Here is a 22,855-nt window from a genome sequence, read left to right as displayed (position 1 = left end):
TTTACACTGGTATTTGATCTAATGTCTTCCCTCCCTCTCCTCCAATTTCCACCCTCACTGAACAGCTTCAACTCACTGGTGGACTTTCCCACTCAGGGAGGTGCGGACCAGCAAGCCGACTTCCCACATCCACCTAAGCCCTCTGGCATCGATTCCCTAAGCTGATAGTCCAGAGGCCCCAAATTCCTGATTCTTTCACTTGGTTGTATCTTGTTACTTTTGCGTTTTGAAGCACTTCTAAATGGGGTACTTGGCATAGAAAGTCAGATTTCCAGTTTCTGTGAAGGGCTGGGTGGACTGGCCGCTTTGCGCCCACAACACCCACATGACCAGCAGCTTCCCCACACGGCAGGGGCCCAGGTCCCCACCGCCCACGGTGGCATCCTCAGCAGGAGCCTGCACCGTCCCCGCTTACTGCTTACGCTTGAAAATACTGATGTGTACGTCCGGTCCTTTCAAATCTGGGCACACAACAAACGGGTCAGGAAGATCATGTTTTTCCAGGAAGAAAAAGGAAAGGAAGTCAGAGAATGCTGTGATGTATTTTATAGGAAAACATGCAAAAATCTGACCCCTGCCTTAGAGATCTCGGTGCACGCTGACTGGGAAACAGTGAAGCGCTCTGTGTGAAAGCTGAGGTGGGCCTGGGGAGCTGAGCTGGGCCCTGAGGGGTGACTTGGGCCCCGTGAGCTGAGGAGCTCCGGGAGCTGCCGCTACTGAGACCCCACGGCTAGGGAGAAGCCCCCCGTGGAACGTGGATAATGAGGAAGATACCCAGGAACCAGTGATTGGAACTTGGATGCTGATTGGCTGAGCATGATTGATTCTAACCCTGCCGGGAGAAGGCTCCATCCATTCAGGACGGAATTTAACCCCCAAAAGGAGGCAGCTGTCGACCCCGTTGGCCACCCGACTGCCTGTTAAGAAGCGGGCTGCCCCAGCCGAGCGCGGCTGGAGGCCAGGGAGGTGGAGGGGCCACGGGAAGGCCACGCTGCCCGCCGGGTCACAGCAGGAGCTTCCCGGGGCCACCAGCGGGGAGCTCGCAGGAAGGGGAGCCCGCAGGAAGGGGAGCCCCAAAGTCAAAAGCACACACCTCCCATTTCCTTTCCAGTTTAGACCTGCTGGAGAAGGATCGGCTCCCCACTCCGGGATTCCTGGGCTTCCCTGATGGCTCAGCTGGTAGAGAATCCGCCCGCAGTGCAGGAGAGCCAGGTTCGATCTCTGGGTTGGGAAGATCCCCTGGAGACGGGAAAGGCCGCCCGCTCCAATATTCTGGCCTGGAGAATCCCACGGACTGGATAGTCCACGGGGCCGAACGAGTCGGACACGACCGAGTGACTTTCACTTCTTTTTTGCACAGATCACTCCCCAGGGCAAGAACACACTTCCTAAAGGACAGCGAGTGCTGGGGCAGCAGGCCGGGAAGTGTGCCGGGTCCCCTGGCCCCGGGGCAGTGACGAGAGCCACGTGACAAACAGATCAGAGGACAGCAGTGTGTTTTATTTCATGAAAATAGATTAAAAAACAGACTGTGTAAAAGAATTAGGATTCTCAATAATTTACTATTATTTACACGAGCAAATTCTGGTCGTTAGTAGACTCTGGGAGGAGATGAACACACAGAACCCAGACTCTCCCCGAGGGCAGCGGGGGACCCGCCGGAACACGCGGTGACCTCTCGGCTCCCGTCTTCCAGGCTGACGCGGCGGCTGCCTCTCCGAGAGCTCGGGGATGGGCAGGGTCCAGCGCCCTCGCCCCTCTCAGGAGGCCCGGCGGGCTCCTTCCTGTCTGTGTCCCCCACATGGACACCGGTCAGCGGGTCCCTAGTGCCTGCAGCCGACACCCCACTCACGACCAACATTCTGCCAACACCCCTGGGCTGACACGAAGCCCCCGGCTTCTGGGAAGAAGGTAGGAGGCAGGACTGGAAGCCACACGTCCTGGTCCCGGGAAACCTGGGTGAGAGAACACCCCCGTGTCGTCCAGAACCCGGGGATCCAGCAAGGTCTCACTTGAAACGTCCTGTGCGCTGGTCTAGGGAGGGCATGTGGGGGAGGGTGGCCGGGTGCCCTCCTGGGGGAGGGCCGGGTGTCCAGTCCCGGCCCCGGGCCGTCTTGCAGGCACTTGTGGTCTGTCCAGGCTCGATGGGGCACGTCCCGGGATGCAGACGCAGGCGGGAAGAGCCCGAGAAGCAGCAGAGGCGCTGGACCCCCGACCCGACTCCCGGCTGTTGGAGACGTGGGTCTCCTTGGGGGCGGGCGGGTCGGGGGAGGCGCCCGGGGGGGCCTCAGTCCAGAATGTCCGTCTCGAACGGCACCAGGTGGTAATAGGACAGGTTGGTGACATAGGCCGCCGGGTCGTCCCCGTCCTCCAGCTCGGCGGGGAACTCGCCCCCGCCCTCAAACCTGTGTGGGGAGGCAGGCGGTGAGGCTGGGCGGGCGCCTGACCCCCCGCCCGCCCGAGCCAGGCCCTGGGAAGGGAAGGGCTGCCTGGCGGAGTGCAGGCTCCCGGCCCGTGAGCACAGACAGGGCAGATCCCGCGAACCCAGCCGGGGACCCGCCAGCGACAGTCAGCGCACTTACAGGTGCTCCGTGGGGTCCGCGGCCCCGTGCTGGTCTTTGCCGTTTGGAATACTGTGGTCAATAACGATCGTTTCCGTATTTGCTAAACAGAATCCATTGGACCTCATGATTTCTGAAAACGAGAGCAATGAGGGAGGTAATTAAATCACAAGGGCGTCAGGGCTTGAAGTTCTGACATTTGGGGCTCACGCATCTCCTCTCGTCCCCCTTCTCCGGCTGACACTTCCTGGACTGCGTGCCCAGCCCTTCCCGCAGCAGACCGCAGACCCCAAGAACAGGCACCGGGGGGTGGGCTTGGGGGGGCATTAGCAGGGCGGCAGCTGCCTGAACGCTGGCTCGTCCCCGGCCGCCATCCCTGGCCAGCAAGCCCCACGCTCAGGCCTTCCACCTACCTCACCTTAGAAATGTGCTTAAAACACACTCCAGATTCCTGCTGCTTTCCCAAGTGACCACCGTCTTCCACGCAGCGCCTGACGCACGCGGACAGCTCAGAGCAGTGTCCTCTGCCCCGGTCAGGCCACAGGACGTCCCGTACTGCCGTCTCAGCGGGCGTCTGATGCCCTGGTTGTCTGGGGCACTGTTTCCTTTTATTTCTCATACCATAGCCGTCATTGAGATTATTTTATCCCCATGGACAGATTTGCTCTTTTTAAACAAGCGAGACTGTAGTTTCGTATCTACTTTTAACCTTTATAGGTATTTTAGGTTGTTGGTTCTCAATTTTCTCAGTTTCTCTCCATAGGAAGACACTTAGGGAAACTCCGCAAAAAAGACAGAAAACTGGCTTCCTCCTCCCCCTCCCAGGACGAAATGACATTCATCAGTCAGGTTTGCCGAGTAATGGCTGAAATTTCCTCTGACTTTCTGGAGAAGGGATAGTGCACGTCTACCCGGCCCTGCCAGGAGGGCCGTTGGATCTGCCCCCTGTGAGCGGCACCAGCAAGCGGCTCGTCCCCGACCTGCCCTCCCGCTTGAGCCCAGCCAGAGCCCACCGCCTGAGACAGCTCGTGAGTCAGAAGAAGGAGCCGAAAACCAGCAAGAAATCAGGGTCAACGACACCGCCGGCTGCAGAGAAGAGGCTGATGAGAGCCTGAGCGGGCAGAGAGACCCACGGAGCACGAGCCCTGACAGCGGGAGAAAGACCCCCAACCTCACAGTGTGAAACGCGGGACAGCACAGAGCCACTTTTTTTTAAATTAAAAAGCCATTTTTTTGAGGCATATCATGCAGCACGTGGAATCTTAGTTCCCTGACCAGAGACCGACCCCAGGCCCCTGCCTTGGGAGTGTGGATCTCAACCGCTGGACCAGCAGGGGAGCGCCCAGGACCACCCTCTTCATTGCTTTTATTACCTGACTCAAGTCTGCCCCAGGAAGCACGTAAAACCTCAGCGACCCCTGCACAGCCAGCTGACAGCCCCAAACCCTGTCTCCCACCCTCTCCAGGGGAATTGGGGGATGGAAGAGCCTTACAAGTGAAAACAAACATAAGTGCTGCAAATAGAGTCATCTCATATAGGAATCTCCTAGTCTTTATTAAATGTGAGATCTGCAGTTCTAGAACATGGAATCTAGAAAATGGAACCAGACCCCAAAACACATTTGTCACAAATCATTCCTTAATTGTTGGTGAAGAGAAGCCAGCTGGGCCTCCAGGAAACTCCAGTTCTACCAGTTAAGCCTGTGAAGGAGGTTACTCTTTGCTGTTTTTTAGCCTGTAAAATCAGAGAAGGCAATGGCACCCCACTCCAGTGCTCTTGCCTGGAAAATCCCATGGACGGAGGAGTCTGGTAAGTTGCAGTCCATGGGGTTGCTAAGAGTCAGACAGACTGAGCGACTTCACTCTCACTTTTCACTTTCATGCACTGGAGAAGGAAATGGCCACCCACTCCAGTGTTCTTGCCTGGAGAATCCCAGGGACGGGGGAGCCTGGTGGGCTGCCGTCTATGGGGTCGCACAGAGTCGGACACGACTGAAGCGGCTTAGCAGCAGCAGCAGCAGCCTGCAAAATGGGAATAACAGTGTCTATCCTAAGGGGCACTGGGGGGCTGGGGGGGCGTTAAACGAGATAGTTTTTATGAAGAATCTAGCAAACGCTGGTGAAAATTAAGGCTGAGACTGTACAAATGCCTGGCTAATAAAAAGTTAAATTATATTTCCAGGCTTCCCAAACCTTAATGCTCTGGGCTTTGTGGCTGATATCAATTCATCTAAGTAACCAGATAAAGGCCAAGGTGTGTGCTTCATTTTAAGCTGCACACTTTTCTTAGAGATGGTAATAAGCTTTTAGATTAACATGGGGTGAAGAATGTTTCCAGTTCTGTTGACCCAAAGTCTCGCCAAAGGGGCCAGAGCACTTGTCAGAACCAAGGCCCCGGGAGGCGGCTGGTCCCTATGCCACGGGCACCTGATGCCACCTAGTGGAGCCCTGGCCCCTAGCGGGTCAACCCGGAGGCCTGAGTGTGCGCCAAGGCAGGGCTGCTCCCCAGGCGGCATCGCCTCCAGAGAGGCCACGTCAGAGGTGCCAGAAGCTGCCGAGGAGTCTGGGAGGAAGGGTGGTGAGAGCGGGCACGGGCGCTCTCAGGAGCGAGGGGAGTTTAGCAGGACCGGAGTGGACGTGCACGGGCAGGGTTTGCGGGGAGAGAGGACACAGGCCCGGCAGGGAGGAGGTGGGTGCCTGGACCGAGGGGGGCTCCGCAGTGACGGGAGACCCAGAGGGGCCACATCCCGACCTGCCCAGGACCACAGGAAATCACCAAGTCAATGAGCCAGGAAGTCAGATCCGGGGTGGCCCACGTGGGTACTGACGACGCGTCCCCGGGGGGAGGCCTGGCCGCTGGAGACTCCATGCCTGGGGACCCCCGAGTCTGTGCACACCCCGACATGGGCCAAGACTGGGGAGCAGGGCCGCTCTCGGCAGCCAGGACCTCAGGGGCTGGCGGCGCTGCCGTCAGGAACCGTGTCCTGGAAAGGACTTCTGAACTGACCCTCTTCTCGTCTGGATTCATTCATTTCGCCACTCAGTGAACGAGGAAGGTACATCTTACCTCCGGCGGGAGCAGCCTCCCCGTCCCCCGAGGGGGTGGTCCTGCAGGACCTCGCCCAGGCCGGACAAGTCCCTGGGCTCCTGGGACAGACCTCTCCCTACAAAACGCTCCTCAGAGCCTCGCCTGCAGCACCGAGGAGAGTCTAGCGCTGTACTGACGCGTGCGGCGCAGATCAGAGCAAGCTGGCAGCGGGCTGAGCCCTGGCTTCCCCTCGCTCTCCTGAGACCTGCAGCCATCTCCTACCGCTGCTGACTGTTGCCAGAGGCGCGGCCCAAGGCCCGGACTGGGGAGCCCCAAGCCGAGCGTCCCTGTCTGTCCCACCTGCCCTGAAGCCCAGAACAAAGGCAATGCCGCACGAGCTGAACTCGCACTGTTGCAGGCTGGGTGATGGATTCCAGCCGTTCGCTTCAAAATGCCTCATTAACGCTTTCCTCATAGACTGCTTTTTTAAAGTAAGTTCCGATTTATACACCTCTGGAAGCAGGCAGCGTGCAAGCCGCAGTCCAGCAGGGAGAAGCACGGGGTTTCACGAGGTCTGGAAGCAGCTCCTCCCCTCTGCTTCCGTCCTTCTGTCGGGTCTGCTTTCTGGGCCCCAAGGGGGGCAGGCATGCCCAGCATGTGGACAGTGGGCTGGGGAGGCTTCTGGGCCCCTTGGCCGCCCACGGCAGCGCTGTCCCCACACCACTCCGCGCCTCCCTGCGGTCTCACCTGAGATCTTCACCGGACTCTGAAAGCTGGGTTGAATTTTATGCACGTTCTCATTCTTTAACACCTGATCCAGGGGCGATCTTTCAAAGAAGGTGAGTACGACTTCTGACCTGGAGTACTGGGAAGAAACACGTTCCTTCCTACACACCTTCCTCCCGCGGGACGGAGGCGATGGGCCAGGGGCTGGGGGCTCGGGGCCCGGGGCAGGCGGGACGGGGACCGTGTGCCAGGCCTGTGCCGGTGTTTCACACACGTCCGCCTCACTTTCCAGTAAACTGTGAGCCCCAGCTTCCGCTTCTTCCCAAGGGAGAAAACACTGGAGCTCCCAGAGCCCAAGGAGGCGCTCTCTCCTTGGCCCCTGGCCCCGCCCCGTCCCCCAGGCCTCCAGGAGGGCGGCCGCCAACCCACCTGCCCACCAGCGCCCCCACTGCGCCCCCACCTTGCGAGGCATGCTGATGATGGCCTTGAGAAGCTTCTCCACCTCGTTAAGCCTGGTCTCGATATCATGGGCGTCCTTTATGGCGACCAGTCCTGGGGTTGAAGCAGAAATGCCTCCATCAGAGAAGCAGGCCAGGACGTGGGCTCCCAAATGAAACACAGACCAGCAGGCAGCCCCCAGCGGGGAGGCCACCCCGCAGTCGCCCTCCACAGAAGACCTCTGGGAAGCGCACTCCGCCTCACGTGGGCTCAGTCCTGCCCCGAGAGCCCAGTCCTCAGCCTCAGTTCGGGCTTCAACGACCCAAAGAGTGATGAAGGTGTGTGCTGAAGAGGGGCCGTCTGAGAGCCACAGGGAGACCACCGAAGGCCTCTCCACGTGGGACTGTCAGGCCAGCTCTGTCCACACCCTGGACAGGGGGCAGGGCTGGAGCTCGGCCCCGCCAGGGTGGTGGCTGCAGCCAGGGAGACTGCCTCCCCGCCGCCCCCAGTGCCACAGCCAAGGCGACCACAGGGCCCCAGGAGCCCATACGAGAGAAGTCATTTAGATGTGGGGTTCAGAAGGTGAAATCAGATCTTTACTCAGAGAAAACCAGCATGGGCATGACTCACGGCATCTTCCAGGAATCTGAGCTTCCACCCCTCATTCCAGTTGCCAGCAGTCTTGACTGGCTATTAGAAAGCACAGCACTTTGTCTTTAAAATTCGAGAGCTAACAGGCGGGAGGAGAAGGGGATGACAGAGGATGAGATGGCTGGATGGCATCACCGACTCGACGGACGTGAGTCTGAGCAAGCTCCAGGAGTTGGTGATGGACAGGGATGCCTGGCGTGCTGCAGTCCACGGGGTCGCAAAGAGTCGGATACGACTGAGCGACTGGACTGAACTGCACAGAGTCGGGTGTGTTTCCGTCTCCCCGTGAGCTGTGCAGAGGAGCACCGACCTTCCCAGGACCGGTCCTTCACATCAGCTTCCCAGGGAAAGAACAACTCGGATTCCCAGGACATTTCCCATGACCCGGAATCCTAACCACAGAGGCTGGCGTCCTGGAACTACTTCCAGTCACTGAATCTGTTTTCAGAAGTTTCGGTTTTGTTTGATAGGAGAAAGGCTGTTCATTTTGTGGGCAACTCACTAAGTCCACATTGAGATAAAATTAACTTCCTAAACTGCCTGACTGAAATTCAGAGGCCCCAGAACACGTGGTCCATGGAAGCCAGGGGCGCCCCAGACACAGGGCGGTTCTGAAAGTCCAGGCTGAGCGGGGCCCTCGCATCAGCTGGCGTCGAGGATGTCCAGCCAAGGTCAGGAGCTGGTCCCTGAACTCCCTGGAGACAGGCCAGGCCCTCACCTGCTCACCCGGGGTCTGCTGCTCTGCGGGCTGCCTGGTCCTGACCAGCGCTCGGCCACGTGGGCCCAGACAGCCGGCCGCAGACCCCAGACTCCATCCACACACCCCGTGTTGCCCCCGTGTGGCGCCCCAGCCGTCGGCAGAGAGACGGGCCGGAGCCACCCCGCTCTCCCAGGTGCCCGCCCACCGCCACCTGGCAGGCTGGGGGTAGCGGGAAGGGAGGAAGCCACACCCAGGGCAGTCTCAGGGTCTCAGGACATCTCCTCCCAGGCCTGCGTGCTTGTTTAGAAGTTCTCACACACACACACACCGAGAGATCTCTCTCCCACTGTGGAGGGAAAGAAGGATACTGCAAAAATTCTCTGAAAAGTTGTTTTGAGAGAGGACAGTTAAATAAATCATCCCCACAAAGTGCTTCTTTGTTCTAAGACAGGAAAACCATCACATTTCGGTTTTTCTTACACCTAGAATACCGCTGTTAAATCACAGGTTCATGACACAGTAGTTGTGTTTTATATTCTGTAAGGACAACACAGGAAGATTAGCCTCGCGTATGGCCAACGCACAGAGCAATTTATGCCCACTTTCTAGGACACAAAGCCCACCGCTGGGTTTATAACCACCAAGGGCACCGCGGAATCGATAAACACATTCTGATCTCCGCTGACCTTCCTTCAGGGTTCCAGAAGCAGAACGCAGCACACAGGACGCCCCGTTCAGCGTGCACTTCAGACACGGTGAGTAACGCAGTAGCGTGGACAGACACACCAAAGACTGTTCACTGTCATCTGATTCAGACTTGCTGGGTGCCCTGTAGCTCTACCTTCCTGGACATTTCCAGAAGGAAGCAGAGAAAGGCAACAAGTGCCTCCTCAGACGTCGGGAACACACCGGCTCTCCGGCTCGGGGCGCAGACCCTGGGAACCCTCCCCAGCGCAGCTCGTCAGCTCGCGCCCTGTGACCCCACACCCTCATTCTGAGGAGGACCCTGCCGTTCTCGCCCCGCCCATGTCCTCAGCCTGAATTCTGTCTGTGGAAAAACTTTAGTCAGTGAATAAGTTTAATCAGAGACGTGAGAACAAGCAGGAAAAAAAAGGAAAACAGTCAAAGGAAATTAACAGTAATGACACAGTCACTAAACACAGTCAAGGAGCTTTAGTTTCCTCCCAGGAGCTACAGATGATATTCGGAGCCACATCCCGTGAGCTGTCTTACAGACAATGAGATCCCACCCGGGTGGCGGAGCCCGTGGTGACGTGTGCACGCACGTGGGCTCAGCCTCTCCGCGTGTCTGAGTCTCTGCAGCCCCATGGACTGCAGCCCGCCAGGCTCCTCTGTCCAGGATTCTCCAGGCAAGCATCCTGGAGTGGGTTGCGTGCCCTCCTCCAGGGGATCCTCCGGACCCAGGGGCTGACCCCGCGTCTCTTACACCTCCTGCATTGGCAGACGGGTTCTTACCGCTAGCGCCACCTGGGAAGCCCCAGAGGGGAAGCCAAATGGTGCTCCTAGGAAACGAAAACACACTTCAAAACAAGATGGGCTGAAGACATTTCAATGGGGAAAGAAGCTGCCAGAATCCCTCCAGCAAGAACAGAGGGACAGGCGATTGTGTGACGCTCTGGCTTTCAGCCAGATTTGATTTCTGGGCACTTTGATTTCCCCAAAACAGGTGCCCAGAGACCACCAAGGTGACTGGGACCAGCGTTACTGAGGCAAGTCCTTCTTCCTCTGAGGGAACCCTTGCACGTGAAAGACCAGGACTCTCTTCCCAGGGCGGGGGGCTGTGGCCAAAGGTGGAGATTCACAAGCAACAGATTCTGCTGGGTGCCTCTGAGAGGCTGCCGCCCCGGCCCCCGCAGAGCCCCTGACCCAACCTCACGTCAGGGCAGGGCGAGGTCACCACCAGCCACGTGGCCTCCAAGGGCCGGGCCCTCTCCAAACTCCGGGCCCACATTTCCCTCCTCTCCTGGGCCTGGACATCACTGTCCTTTGGTAATTTGTAAAGTGGGGGTGGGGGTGTAGGGGGTGGGGGTGGTGGGGGTGGGTGGGGACATAACGGGCAGCTGGAGCCCGCATCGCCCAGGACGAATGGTGCATCGAGACCCCAGACCAAGCACCCACGGCCCGGGGCTTCCTGGTCTACCTGCTCTGTTCCTCCTCTGTGACCAACAGCTTTGGCTATTACGGGCTGGTACCGCTCTTCCAAATGTCACTTGTTTACAGGAAGGATTTTAAGTTTTATTTTCAAAAATGTGCTGACGTACAATAATTTGGGACTATCTAGGAACGTTAGCTTTTGTATTCCAAAAATTGTTGGCGGAGCAAAAACTGTGGGGCTCTTGCTTGACTCAGTTTTACTGTCTGAGGTCGCGGTTCTAAAAACTGCAAGAGGGTAAGATGGTTTTGAATTTGCAACGTTGGACAGAGAAATGCCAAGGCCTCTTGATTATGGGCTGTTGTCATCCCAGGGCCACCCAGCAGAGGGCTCCAGCAGCCCGTGAGGACCCGCCACATCCACGTTGTCCTCACAGGAAACGGACTCGGAACACTTCACCGTCCCGGAAAATTGTCTCATTTCTGATAAAGCACAGTCCGCGATTTTAGAAGTTCACTCTACACCGCTTCTGACGTGAGAAATTCATCCTGACGTCGCCCAGAACAGTTAACAATTTGAAACCCGAAGACTGATAACACGACTGTATGTAAATTTCAGTATGCTGATTTCACATCCTTTTGGGGGGTTACCATTCAGGCTAGAGCGGCCAGCGGGCCCCTTCTGCCCAAACTGGCGCAGCCTTGAGACGCGCGACCACGACACGAGCTTCTGTGAGTTCCAGGGTAGGTCTTTATACGAACACCGACTCATTCTCGGATCCCAAACTGAACACGCTGGTCGGAGCCCAGAGATCAGGCTCTGAGCAGACACAGACCAGCGTCCTCGCCGCAGACACCTGGCCCCACGTCCCACTTCCCTGAGCCTCCGCCAGCCTCCAGGGCCGGGCTCGGGGCTGAATCCAGCTGAGCGCCTGGGGCCCCTTCAACTCTGGGCGTGAACACAGATCCTTCTCGGGTCAATCGGGAAGGCGAGTCTGTTACCCAGACAGCGCAAGCCCCTCGACTGGAGACCCACAACAGAGCCCCAGCGGAAATCTTCTGTGACGTGAACTCCCCAGCTGAATCAAGTAACACACTGCGTTTCACAAGTCCAGCCCTCATTGTCCAGAGAAGCAGACGGGCTGGACGAGGTGAGGAATGCAGGGTCACCTTGCCTGCACAAGAGATACACATGCTTCAAAAGCTGTTGTGCCTGTAGCCACTGTGTCGTGTCTGACTCTGCGACCCCATGGACTGTAGCCCTCCAGGCTCCTCTGTCCTTGGGCTTTTCCAGCCAAGAACACCGAGGTAGGTTGCCATTTCCTTCTCCTGGAGGTTTTTTCCAACCCAGGGAGCGAGTCTGCGTCTCCTGCATTGGCAGGCAGATTCTTTACCAGTGAGCCACCAGGGAGTGTAACACAAATTTTGGAAACAAAGCGTTTTAAATTTTCCAGGAAAACCCCCCTGATAACCTCCTAAATATGTGTTGTCTGTATAAATATAAATATGTATAAATATGTGTTGTCAGGGTAAAAGCAGTGGGGACTCACTCGATGAGCTCGAGAGTAAACCCAGGTGATTCTTCTTCGTTACACTCAGCGTACAGACCGCAGCCCGCTCTCCCCAGGTGGCCTGCGGCCTCCCGCCCGAGGGGTGGGGCTCGGGTCTCTGCCCTGAGCTCCCCCTCCTGCACACGAGGCTCGGTCCTCCCCATCGGCCTCCCTGGCCCAGTGACGCTCACGGTGACACTGGAGGCCAGGAGTTTCTCCCCTGATCCTCCCTAGGACGAGGACGGGCAGGGAAGGCAGGCAGCGGAGACAGAAGGACAGACACCAGGTAACGCGTCCAGACACCCGGGGCCCGGGTGAGGGAAGACTTCTTGTTGGCTTCTTCCCACGCCTGTGAGGTGCTCCCCTCCCACCAAGCCCTCCTTCCCCAGGCCGCCTCCTTCTCCTCCAACCACGAGCAGAATTCCTTACTGGACTTCAGACTCAGCTTGCCTAAGGAGTCACTCGCTGAGCGAGCCTTAGTTCGCCTTAAAACTCGGAAGGAATTTAAGGAATACACAGCACCCGCCCCAGGCCAGGCCCTCCAACAGGAAGCCCCGGGCTGCGTCAGGTCAGGTGACGGCACCGGGCCACAGGACCCTGCGGCCGGCGTGACTGCGGGGAGGCGTCCGAGGGGGGCGCGGCAGGGGACTTCGCGGGACCCCCTTTTCAGCGCTGACGACCAGAAGGGCTGGAGGAAGTCTCCGGTCACCCAGGGAAGTAAACGTGAACAAAAGCGCCAACAAGGACAATTTTAACAGGATGATGATACCAAGCCCCGGTAACACCGCGTCCTCGCTCACGGTCCCTGACTCACTGCTGATGGCCGCTGGGCTGCACCGGGGCCCGGGGTCCCCACGGGGGCATCGCTCCCGCGGCCCCTCCTGCAGCTCCAGGCGGAGCCCCACGGAGCGGGCACACCCAGCCCGCGTCTCAGGGGTCTGCCGTCACCTCTCACCGCACACCCACCTTCCCTGGCTTTGAAGGCCCCCAGCCACAGGCACCTTCTGCCTCTTGGGAAAGCGTGGATAAAAACACACGGCGGAGTCGCGGCAGGCCCACGCTTGTTTTACAGAGAAGAGGACCGCGTCCCGGGAGCCAGCCCCAGGGCAGCTGGATGCTACCGGCAGGGCCTGGGGCTGAGAGGCAGAGCCAGGCCTTTGTGTGGACACCTGGGGGAGGCGACCGCGGCCGGGAAGCTCCAGAGCCAGCGACGGCCGTGAGCTTCTGACCGCTCCTTCCCCGACCGGGAGCTGGCCCGGGGCACCAGGGTCCACAATGCAGCCGAGGCCCCGGGGCCACATGCCACCGACGGGGCACGCAGTGTCCGGGGCACGGACAGGGGGCTCGGAGCGACGGCCGGGCGCGGGTTCGGGAAGGAACACAGCGCTCAGAAGGGAGGGGGCAGCGGCTCCCAGGAGGCGGGTGTGGCCGCCTCGGGACCCGGGGGGCAGCAGAGCCTGGCAGCCCAAGCCAGGAGCCCTGTGTACGGAAGAGGTTCAAAAAGAGATGTGTGAAGCAGAGAGATCCCCCAAAACGCCCCAGAAAGGGGAAAATGGCCCCCTCCTTGGAAGAGGGGGACCCCCCTGCAGGGAGGCCGGGCTGGGGGCTGCACCGGGAGCAGGCAGGGCAGGACCCCAGCCCCAGTGCGGCGCTGTCAGGCGGGAAAAGGTGGCCTTCACGCCGCTGCTCCGCGGCCCAGAGCCCTGCGGCCGCTGCTGCAACCTCAGCCACTTTCACTGAGAAAGTGAACTCGGGGGTCCTGCAGTTGGCCCGCAAATCGGACAGCGATCTGCCCCCTGGTGAGGGGAAAGCACGGAGCTGCCTGAGAGCAGGGCCTGGGAGCGCGCGCCGTCCCCGGAGCTGTTGGTGGCCGGGCGTGTCCTGGCCGGCAGGCTGGCGTCCCGGCCCCGCTGGTAGGTGATGGACACCTTCCCTCCACCCCACGTCTGACAGGGGGTCAGAGAGCACGCAGGCAGACCCAAGTCCCCCGGCGGCAAGGGTGAACGTACGACACCCCGGCACACACGCAGGCTCTCCAGGAGGGGCCTGCCTTGGAGAAACGCTAAGCCTCTGCGCTCGGTCAGCTCCTCCCGTCGGCATTCGGCCTCACCCGACGCCCCCGACAGGCACGTCTGGCATCTCAGTAAAGCCCAGGGTCTCCCTCCCAGGCCAGCCGTGTTCGACCACATCCCACACCTTCCCCGAGCTTCCCTGGTGACTCAAAGGGTAGAGAATCTGCCTGCAATGCAGGAGACCCAGGTTCGATCCCTGGGTTGGGAAGTTCCCCTGGAGAAGGGAATGGCAACCTATTCCAGTATTCCTGCCTAGAGAGTCCCAAGGACAGAGGAGCCTGGTGGGCTACAGTCCACGGGGTGACAAAGAGCAGCGCACAGCTGAGTGACCAACACACACACACATCATCCCCGGCGCCTCCCCTGGTCCTCCAGCCTTTCTCAGCACGGCAGCCAGACTGCCCATCCATCAAGTCCCTCCGCTCCCAGCTCTCCATCCCCAGCAAGAGCCTCACGCTGAGCGCAATCTGCCCATTCCCCACCTTCCACCTGCCCTCCAGCCATAACAGTTCTCTCCCTACCGATACCTGGGCTCACGCCCGCCTCAGGGCTTTTGCACGTGCGCTGGCAGCCCCATCCCAGGCACCCACATCCCCTACTGCCCCCTCCCCCCACTGGGCCATCTAAAAGTGAACGCTTCACCTGCCCCAAGTCACAGCCCCTCTCCTCCCTCCTCAAATTCCTTTCTTCTGAACATGTACAACCATCTACCATACTCTTAACTTATCTTGACTGTTATCAGATTCTTCTAACCGAGACACAGAACCAGGAGGGAAATGGATTGTCTGTTTTGTTCTCTGCTGCGTCCTCAGCACCCACAAGCTGCCGGGCACCAGGGAGGCGGCTGGGAGATACTCGCGGAGTGAACGCAAAGCCAAAGTGTTGGCATCATAGTAACCAGGAACCAAAGATCACCCAACCACTTTGGAAACAGAATCTCTCACTACGGAGATGACTGCATAAAGTCTGAAATGGGGTGCTATTTAAAAAAAAAAATGATCAAAATAGTCCAAAAACTCCAAGTAGTCATTGGGAAATTCTGCATGATTGTCTTTTAAAGCGTAAACCTTTCCAGACGTGAGCGATATAACAGGCAAGCAACCCTGCCACATCTGGTCAGGAAGCCCTGAACCAATGTGTTACGCAGAGGGGATGTCAGCTGGAGACTTGGCCCACCTGTGTCAGAGTGTGGGAAAAAGCAGAGAGGGACGCCTCAGTCACCCAGAGATAACAACATGCCCAGGAAGCAGCCACCTCCCTCCCCTGGCAGGGGGACAAGGAAGCAAGGACGCGGGCATCAGATCCGGATGCAGAGGAGGGTAAGGTCAAGATGCCAAGGAAAAGGACAGAGGAAGCAAGACAAGTCCCGAGGGCTGCCTCGCCCAGACGGAAGGCTAGGGAGGCAGGCCGGTGAGCCCCGAGCCGCCACTGCACGCAGGAGTTTACTACCTCACTGGAAACACACGCAGTCCACGGACAGACGGCCAAGGCAGCACCAGTGCGTGCAGAAGGAAGGGACAGTACACGCGCTGCACAGAACACGCTCCCACTGCATCTCCCCAGCGACCACGACAGAGGTCCCAGCATCCCGCGTGCACGTGGAACCTAAGGGGCAGGTCGGGGCCAGGGCTGCCCCGTGCCCTGGAGGTGTCTAGTCCTCCGCTGACAACAGCCACGAGCGGCCAGGATGAGCTCTGGAAGCCAGACTTGCTCACAGAACTTTTGAAAGAGACAAGAGGTCCAATCTAACCCAGCCCAGAAATATGCAATAAGTTTAAACTGAGGGCCTCTGATGGGGAATTATACTGAGAAAACCCACCATCTCAACACAACACACACTTCTGGATGCCTTTTGCGTGTATGGTTTGGCCATCCAGTCCATCTTTTTCTGCAAACAGTAAATCTGCCTGGAAATAAAGTGACCTCTTCTTTGACCTTATGGCGATGTATTTTACCTAGCAAACAGCTTCCTTCGACTTACGAGGGCTGAAGGAAGGAAAAGGCCTTCCCCTGGGTGTACACCACACTCAGGTGGTGCTGGGGGCAGCAACTTGCCTCCAAGCAAAGAACTGAGACCCAGACAGGGGGTTAGTGTTGCCCCTCCTCGGCCCCAGAGGCGCTGAGCTGGCCTCGCAGGAGGCCCCCCAATCAGATGGCAGTCTTCCCGCTGGTCTCTTCCTGCTGGTCTCGACTGTCAGGACGCCAGCCGAGAAGATGGTTCCCACAGGCCATCACGGGCCATTAGAGAGCGTGCACACCCGACCCTGGTCCTCACCTAACTGCCCTGCACCCCACCACATGTAATACCCACGTCTGCTTTTCCCCTTCAGACGCTTAAATGCAGCTGAGATCCCTTCTGCGTCTTGGTTTCTCCCTGGTGACCACCCTCTTCCTGCCTCCCTGTGGGTGGCCCACTCTGCAGAGGCACTCCGTGCTGACACTTCGGAAACTCAGGACTGACCCAGTGCAGCCTGCACACACAGACAGAGCTGGGAGCGTGCGTGTGCACGGCGGGTGTGGGTGTGCACAGCAGGTGTGTATGTGCATGATGGGAGTGTGCGTGTGCACGGCAGGTGTGTATGTGCATGATGGGAATGTGTGTGTGCACGGCAGGTGTGGGTGTGCACCACAGGAGCAGGTGTGTGTGTACATGATGGGAATGTGTGTGTGCAAGGCAGGTGTGTGTGCACGATGGGGTGTGTGTGCACAATGGGGGCGTACATGTGCCCAGTGGGTGTGGGTGTGCATGATGGGGATGTATGTGTGCAAGGCAGTTGTATGTGTGCATGATGGGGGGTGCGTGTGCACGGCAGGTGTGTATGTGCATGATGGGAATGTGTGTGTGCAAGGCAGGTGTGTGTGCACGATGGGGTGTGTGTGCACAATGGGGGCATACATGTGCCTAGTGGGTGTGGGTGTGCACGATGGGGACATATGTGTGCAAGGCAGTTGTATGTGTGCATGATGGGGTGTGCGTGTATGCATGGGGGTGTAGGTATGCACAGCAGGTCACGTGCCTCACAGTCACCCGCCTTCTGCACAATGTGGGTGTGTGTGTGCACAGTGGGTGTGTGTGTGTATGGCGGGTCACGTGCCTCACACTCACCCGCCTTCTGCTCCGTGGAAGGCCGTTTCCTCACCAGGTCCCAAGACAACTGAAGCTGCGCCTTCCTCCCCACCACCTGTGACCCTTGTCAGAAGCCGCTGAGGGTGACAGCCGAAGCCACACCCCTGGAGGGCTTGCTCCTGCCAGACCCGGAGCACGTGAGCCGACACACACGGAAGGTGGGTGTGCAGTAAGGGGAGGAGCCAGCCTGGAGGACCACTGAGCGGGCTCCTCTGACGGTGAGACCCAGAGGCCCGGGAGGGCATGAGGGGATGAGGGGAGGGCAGACTCTGGCTAGCTCTCGGGGGCTCCTGTTTGCTTACAGCCCTCCCCGTTCCAGAGGTGTAAGGCATGGACTAAAGCACTGTTTCGTCATCTAAGCTTTCCTGATTTGGGCATCCATTTGATACATTGAAAATACAATAATACACACACACAGCCAAGCAGCGAGTCAAGGTAAACTGCTGCCATGTTTGGGATGGCATTAAACCCCCTCCAGAGCAGCCATCAGCCTGAGGCTCCAGGGGCAGGGCCGGCAAACTTGCCAGCCTTGGGAGACTTGCCAAGTGATGGTCTGCCAGAAGATGTGTCATGAGAATGAGCTAATTACCCAGATAATTCACGCTGAGGCGGGGCTGTCACCAGGGGGGTGGAGAGTGTCCCAAGATCTCAGGGAGGCGCCCGAAGGTGCCCCTGGGCTGCGCTGAGAGGACGGCACCGCCTTCCCAGTGGGGCAGGTGGTCCGCGTGTGCGGCGGGGAGGGGGCCCGGCCCTCCAGCCTCAACTTCAGCCTCCGCTCGCTCTCCTCCAGCCTCCTCTGCCCGGTCTCCAGGGCCAGCCCGTGGGCCGCGGAGAGGAAACGGGAAGCCACCCAGTCCCCGCGAGCCAGGAAAGTCACAAGGCCTGGGGGAGGCGGCCGGGTTCATCAAACCCAAGGCGGACCCACCCCGGCGGCCCCTCCCGGGGAGGGACAGAGGCCGCGTGGCACCTCACGCTCCGGTTGTCGGTCACGGGGGACGGGGGAGCGGCCCCGTGGGGTGGGGTGGGGGCCAGACAGGGCGCGCCCCCCGCGGGACGCTGTCCTCACCTCTTCCCCAACGCTCCCGCAGCCCCTCCGGCCGCGCCCGTCCCGCCTGCCGCGGCCGCACGCAGACTGCCGCCCGCCCGCCAGCGCTCTTCACGGTCCGGGACGGGCGGGAGTCTGAGGATCCCTGTCCCGTGCCAGGGGCCGTGGGGTCGCCGAACCGGCTTAACAAGCGCCCCAGCGGGCGCCCCTCGCACTTTACAGGAGCCCACTCCTGCCTCCCAGCCCTCGAGGCCCTCGGTCCCCCGAGCCCCCCGACACCCCCAGCCCCCCAGGCCGGGCCCGCGCCCACCTTGGCGCAGCGGCGCGCGCGCCAGCTCCGGCCGGTCCTCCGGGAAGGCGTCGCGGAGGCGCTGCCACAGGCGGCCCAGGTCGGCCAGGCTGCGGTGCAGGTAGAGCACGCTGCGGTCCGACCACTCGGTACGGATCTCGAAGAACTCCTCCTCGTCGCCGCGCCGACTGACGACGAGCCGGCGAATGCCGTTCACCCAGCAGCCGCGCACGAACATGTTCACGAGCGACGTGCCCTCAAACACCGCCGAGGCCATGCCGCGGGCCGCGCATCCCCGGCCGGCAGGAGCGCGCCCGCCCCGGCCGGGGTCCACCCGCGGCCGGGGTCCGCGCGAGGTCCGTCCGGGGCCGGGGTCCACCCGCGGTCGCGGTCCGTCCCGGGCCGGGAGCTGTCTGCAGCCGCGATCTATCCCGGGCCGAGGTCTGTCCGGGGTCCACTGGCGGCCGGAGTCTATGCGGGGCCGCGGTCCGTCCTAGGTCTGTCCAGAGTCGGAGCGATCCGGGATCTGTCCGGGGCCGGGAGCCGTCTGCAGTCAGGATCTATCCCGGGCCGGGGTCCGTCCGAGGTCTGTCCAGAGTCGGAGCGACCCGGAGTCTGTGCGGAGTCCGGGTTTGCCCGAGGCCGGGCCGGGTCGGGTACTCCTCTAACCTGACCGGAGACCGGCTCGGTAGGGGCCCGCCCGGGGCCGGAGTACGCGCGCTCTCCGGGGTGGCGCGGCCACGGGCTTATAAGGCGCTTCCCACCGCGAGCGGCGCGGTCCCGACGTCGAGGCCGAGTGCGCCTCCGCCGTCCCCGCCCCGGGCGGAGGGGTGGCCTGGCCGCCGCGCCCCGCGCCGCCTCCAGAGCCCGCGCCGCTGGGGCCGCGGGTCCCCGGGCCGCTGGGCGGAGCGGAAACCCGAGCGCCGGCCCCGCCTCCGCGCCCCGCCCGCCCGCCGCCCCCTCCCCGGGCCGTGAGCCGCCGGCCCGGCCCGGCCCGGAAGAGACTGTTCTCGTCTCGTTTCTCGATCCTGGGAAACTCGGGTCGGGGGGCTACGCACCCCACCTGACCTGCGGGGTGGAAGCTGAATTTACGTGCGGCGGGGCGCGCCGCTCCGGGAACCCGGCGCCGGGACTGTCTGGCGGGTTCCTGCCGCCCGCCCGTCCACTCCGGGCCGCCCGCCCCGCGTCCCCCGCGCATTCCAGTCGCGCCTCTGCCCGGACGCGGCAGGGGACAGACGCCGCCGCGGGCCCGCGCCGGCCCCCAGGGCCCCCACCCCCGGAGGGAGAGGGGACCCGCTGCGCAGAAGCGGGCCGGGCCGGCGGCGGTGGAAGGGGCCCCGGGAAGAGCGTCCCCGCCTGCGCTGGGCGCCTGCTGAGCCGAGGGGTTTCGGGAGTGGACCCGGGCCGCTGCTGGGGGGGAACCGGGGGTCGCGGCCGCCTGCTCCGCAGGGTGGTCCTCATTGGGTGGTAACTTCAAGCCAGAGTTCAAGAATCGGAAGTTGGTTCAGCCGTTGGAACTCGGTTGCAGGGTGTCTTGGGCGACCTCACCTCGCCCGAGGCGGGGTGGGCAGGCCCAGGGCGAGGCCCTTCAGCCCTTTGGGCTTCTAGAAAGTCTAAAGAACCTCGGCAGAAACGGTGGGGGCCGAGGGCCGGTTGCCGGTCACCTGACGCCACTTGACGGAGGGGCGTGTCCCCCCACACACCCCCAACACACCCTCACACACAATCACCGTCTCCAAGTTTTGCTCAGCTGGCTCCAGCGACTCGCCTATATCACATCCTCAGCTTTCATCCAAGTTATCCAAGTTTTTCTTTACCTCCCGTTTGCCTTGTGAGCTGGGAAGAGGAGGTGTTTTCCACAGGCTGGCCCCCCCAAAGTGGCGGCAGCTGGTCCGTGCTGGTGACCGATGGGCTGACCACCGGTCCTGGTGGCTGAGGGACCGCCTGCCGGGTCTGCAGGAGGGACCAGAGGGTGGAGGTGGGGGGACAGCCCGCGTCCCCCCGGCCAAAGCCCCACTGAGGCCCCCGCCTCTGCGCCCCTTCCCCCTCTGCCACTGGGCCACCAAAGCCCCACTGAGGCCCCCCGCCTCTGCGCCCCTTCCCCCTCTGCCGCTGGGCCGGGCAGCATCTCTCCCACCAGAGTGCGGGAGCTTTTGGGAGGTCAGTCACACAGTCACGGATCTGCCGCTGGGCCGGGCAGCATCTCTCCCACCAGAGCGCGGGAGCTTTTGGGAGGTCAGTCACGCAGTCACGGATGACTCTCTGCCACCCTATAGGCTGTAGTCCGCCGGGCCCCTCTGTCCGTGGGATTCTCTAGCCAAGAATACTGGAGTGGGGTGCCATTTCTTTCTCTAGGGGATCTTCCAGACCCAGGCATCGAACCTGGGTCTCCCGCATTGCCGGCGGATTCTTTACCCGCTGGGCCACCAGGGAAGCCCAGGAGCTTTTATGCATCCAGCCAGATCTTTCCTGGGAGCAATCAGATCTTGGTTTCCCTGTTGCCTAGGAGACCTAACTGCGTGAGGCAGCCCTTCAGCTGTGCCAGGCGCTCTGGTCACTACAGAGAAGGAAGCATTTTCCTGTCCCCGATGTTTGTTTAAAGAGACCTGGAACTAGAGAGTGAAAATAGCAACTGCCCAGAACTTACTCATCGTTACAGAAATTCTGACAGTGAGCTGCCACTTTTTAATCCATTGCTTTGATACAGATTTTTTAAAATCTATAAAGAAAAATTATCCAAAATCTGGAAATGAGACCAGAAAAGCAGTGATCCTTTCAATGTCCTATCAAAGGATATTTTTCAAACCCAAGGATTACTTCCTTTTCTAGTTGAATCTACTGTTGTTTGATGCTGCTATTTACTATTAATGAAAGGCATGCCAACCTGTAGATTTGTGCACAGAAGAGATGCAAATAATTTTTGTCCCAAAGTAAAGTTAACGTCAAAGGTTATAATGCCGTGCTCTGTAAGACACTGACCATTTTTATATCTAGTCTTGCAGTCTTGTTTTAATATAATCTGACTCTACAAATCCATTTCCACAAATGGTCTTTGAATCAGCTTTTTCATCTTATAAATGTCCTCAAAAATTAATGAGGTGAATAAACTTTTGGCACCTGTGCATGCCATATTTGTAGAAAGATTTGAGAGTCGTGTTTAATTTGGAAACTTATCCTTGGGAAAGTCTGACGAGAACGGGAGTCTTTGCCAGGTTATGGACAAACATGTCGCTTCCTTGAGCACTCATTTGGGGCATCCCATTTGGAAAGGGCTCGCAGAAGGCAATTTGTCAGTTGTTGTTAAAACTGGGGACCGTGCAGCACTCATGATCCCATGGTTCCTCTTTCAGAGTCAATCCAGAGAAACATTTCCACATGGGCACTAAGAGAAATCTGCAGTGTTTGCCGCGGTAAGAAAGCGGATGAATACCTTCCACCACGTACAGTGGTACACGCGTGTGGTAGGATACTATACAGCCACAGAAAGTGCATCGGTCCTAAAAGTAGGACCAGCTATTGTCTGTTTAGTTGCTCAGTTGTGTCTGACTCTTTGCGACCCCGTGGACTGTAGCCCCCACTCCACCCCCAGGCTCCTCTCCATGGGATTCTCTAGGCAAGAATACTGGAGTGGGTTGCCACAGCCTCCTCCGGGGGGTCTTCCCAACACAGGGATCGAACATGCACCTCCTGCACTGGGAGGCAGATTCTTTACTGCTAAGCCACCAGGGGAAGCCCCGGAAACCATGTCAATGGGAAAACTATAGGTGGAAATGACTGATGGGTACAGCATAAATGCTATCAATAGTCACGACAAACTTTTTGGCCAACCGAAGAAATAGCCAGAGTACGCCCAGTGCTTGACTCTGAAAAGTGGGGTGAGGTCCTAGTGAGGTAACAGAAAAAGCCTGAGAAGAAAACCTCACTAGGACCTCATCCCACTTTCCAGAGTCAAGCACTGGTCCAGCCCGGCTGCCAAGTCCAGCGTGGCATCTCATGGCTCACCTGAGCCCTCGGCCTGGATTTGCCTTTCCAGGTATCAAGTGAAAGTCCCTCTGTCGTGTCCGACTCTTTGCCACCCCACGAACTATACAGTCCATGGACTTCTCCAGGCCAGAATACTGGAGTGGGTAGCCGTTCCCTTCTCCAGGCAGTCTTCCCAACCCAGGGATCGAACCCAGCTCTCCCGCATTGCAGGCGGATTCTTTACCAACTGAGCCACCAGGGAAGCCCAAGCATTGAACACGACAATGTAAGAAGCCCACGTCTGTGAGGCCAGCCGGGTGGTAAAGGGCAGAAAGTGTGCTGTCAGGCCTCCAAGGACCCGTGTTATATAAACGTCAGGAACAGGCTCAGAGGAGGCGGGGTGGTTTCAGGTTGTGAACCAGGCTGATTGGGTGGCTGGGCGCCTGGGGCCACATAATACACGTGAAGCAGGAACAAAGAGGCGCTCTCTGGGTCACCTGCTGGGCTGCCAAGGCAGCTAGAATTGCACAGGTGTGTCTGAGGAGCCCTGGCTGTAGGCAACGCTTGGGAAACCAGACACTTTAATCTGATTC

At 59.6% G+C, this 22,855-nt stretch overlaps 1 protein-coding gene across 1 annotated transcript; it reads right to left on the bottom strand.

The window, feature by feature from the left end:
- Nucleotides 1-1,486: 1,486 nt before the first annotated feature.
- PXDC1 (PX domain containing 1) lies at nucleotides 1,487-19,171 on the bottom strand. Its single transcript, XM_065912765.1, has 5 exons — nucleotides 18,321-19,171; nucleotides 6,776-6,867; nucleotides 6,337-6,454; nucleotides 2,583-2,694; nucleotides 1,487-2,405 (listed from the first exon to the last, which is right to left on the bottom strand). Exons 1-5 carry the CDS (start codon nucleotides 18,574-18,576, stop codon nucleotides 2,288-2,290), a joined length of 696 nt encoding a protein of 231 aa, XP_065768837.1. The 5' UTR covers nucleotides 18,577-19,171; the 3' UTR covers nucleotides 1,487-2,287.
- Nucleotides 19,172-22,855: the final 3,684 nt, after the last annotated feature.

The sequence above is a fragment of the Muntiacus reevesi genome, chromosome 20 (genome assembly GCF_963930625.1).
Source record: "Muntiacus reevesi chromosome 20, mMunRee1.1, whole genome shotgun sequence".
In the NCBI taxonomy this organism is placed as follows: domain Eukaryota; kingdom Metazoa; phylum Chordata; class Mammalia; order Artiodactyla; family Cervidae; genus Muntiacus; species Muntiacus reevesi.
This window is presented reverse-complemented; position numbering and strand designations above follow the sequence as displayed.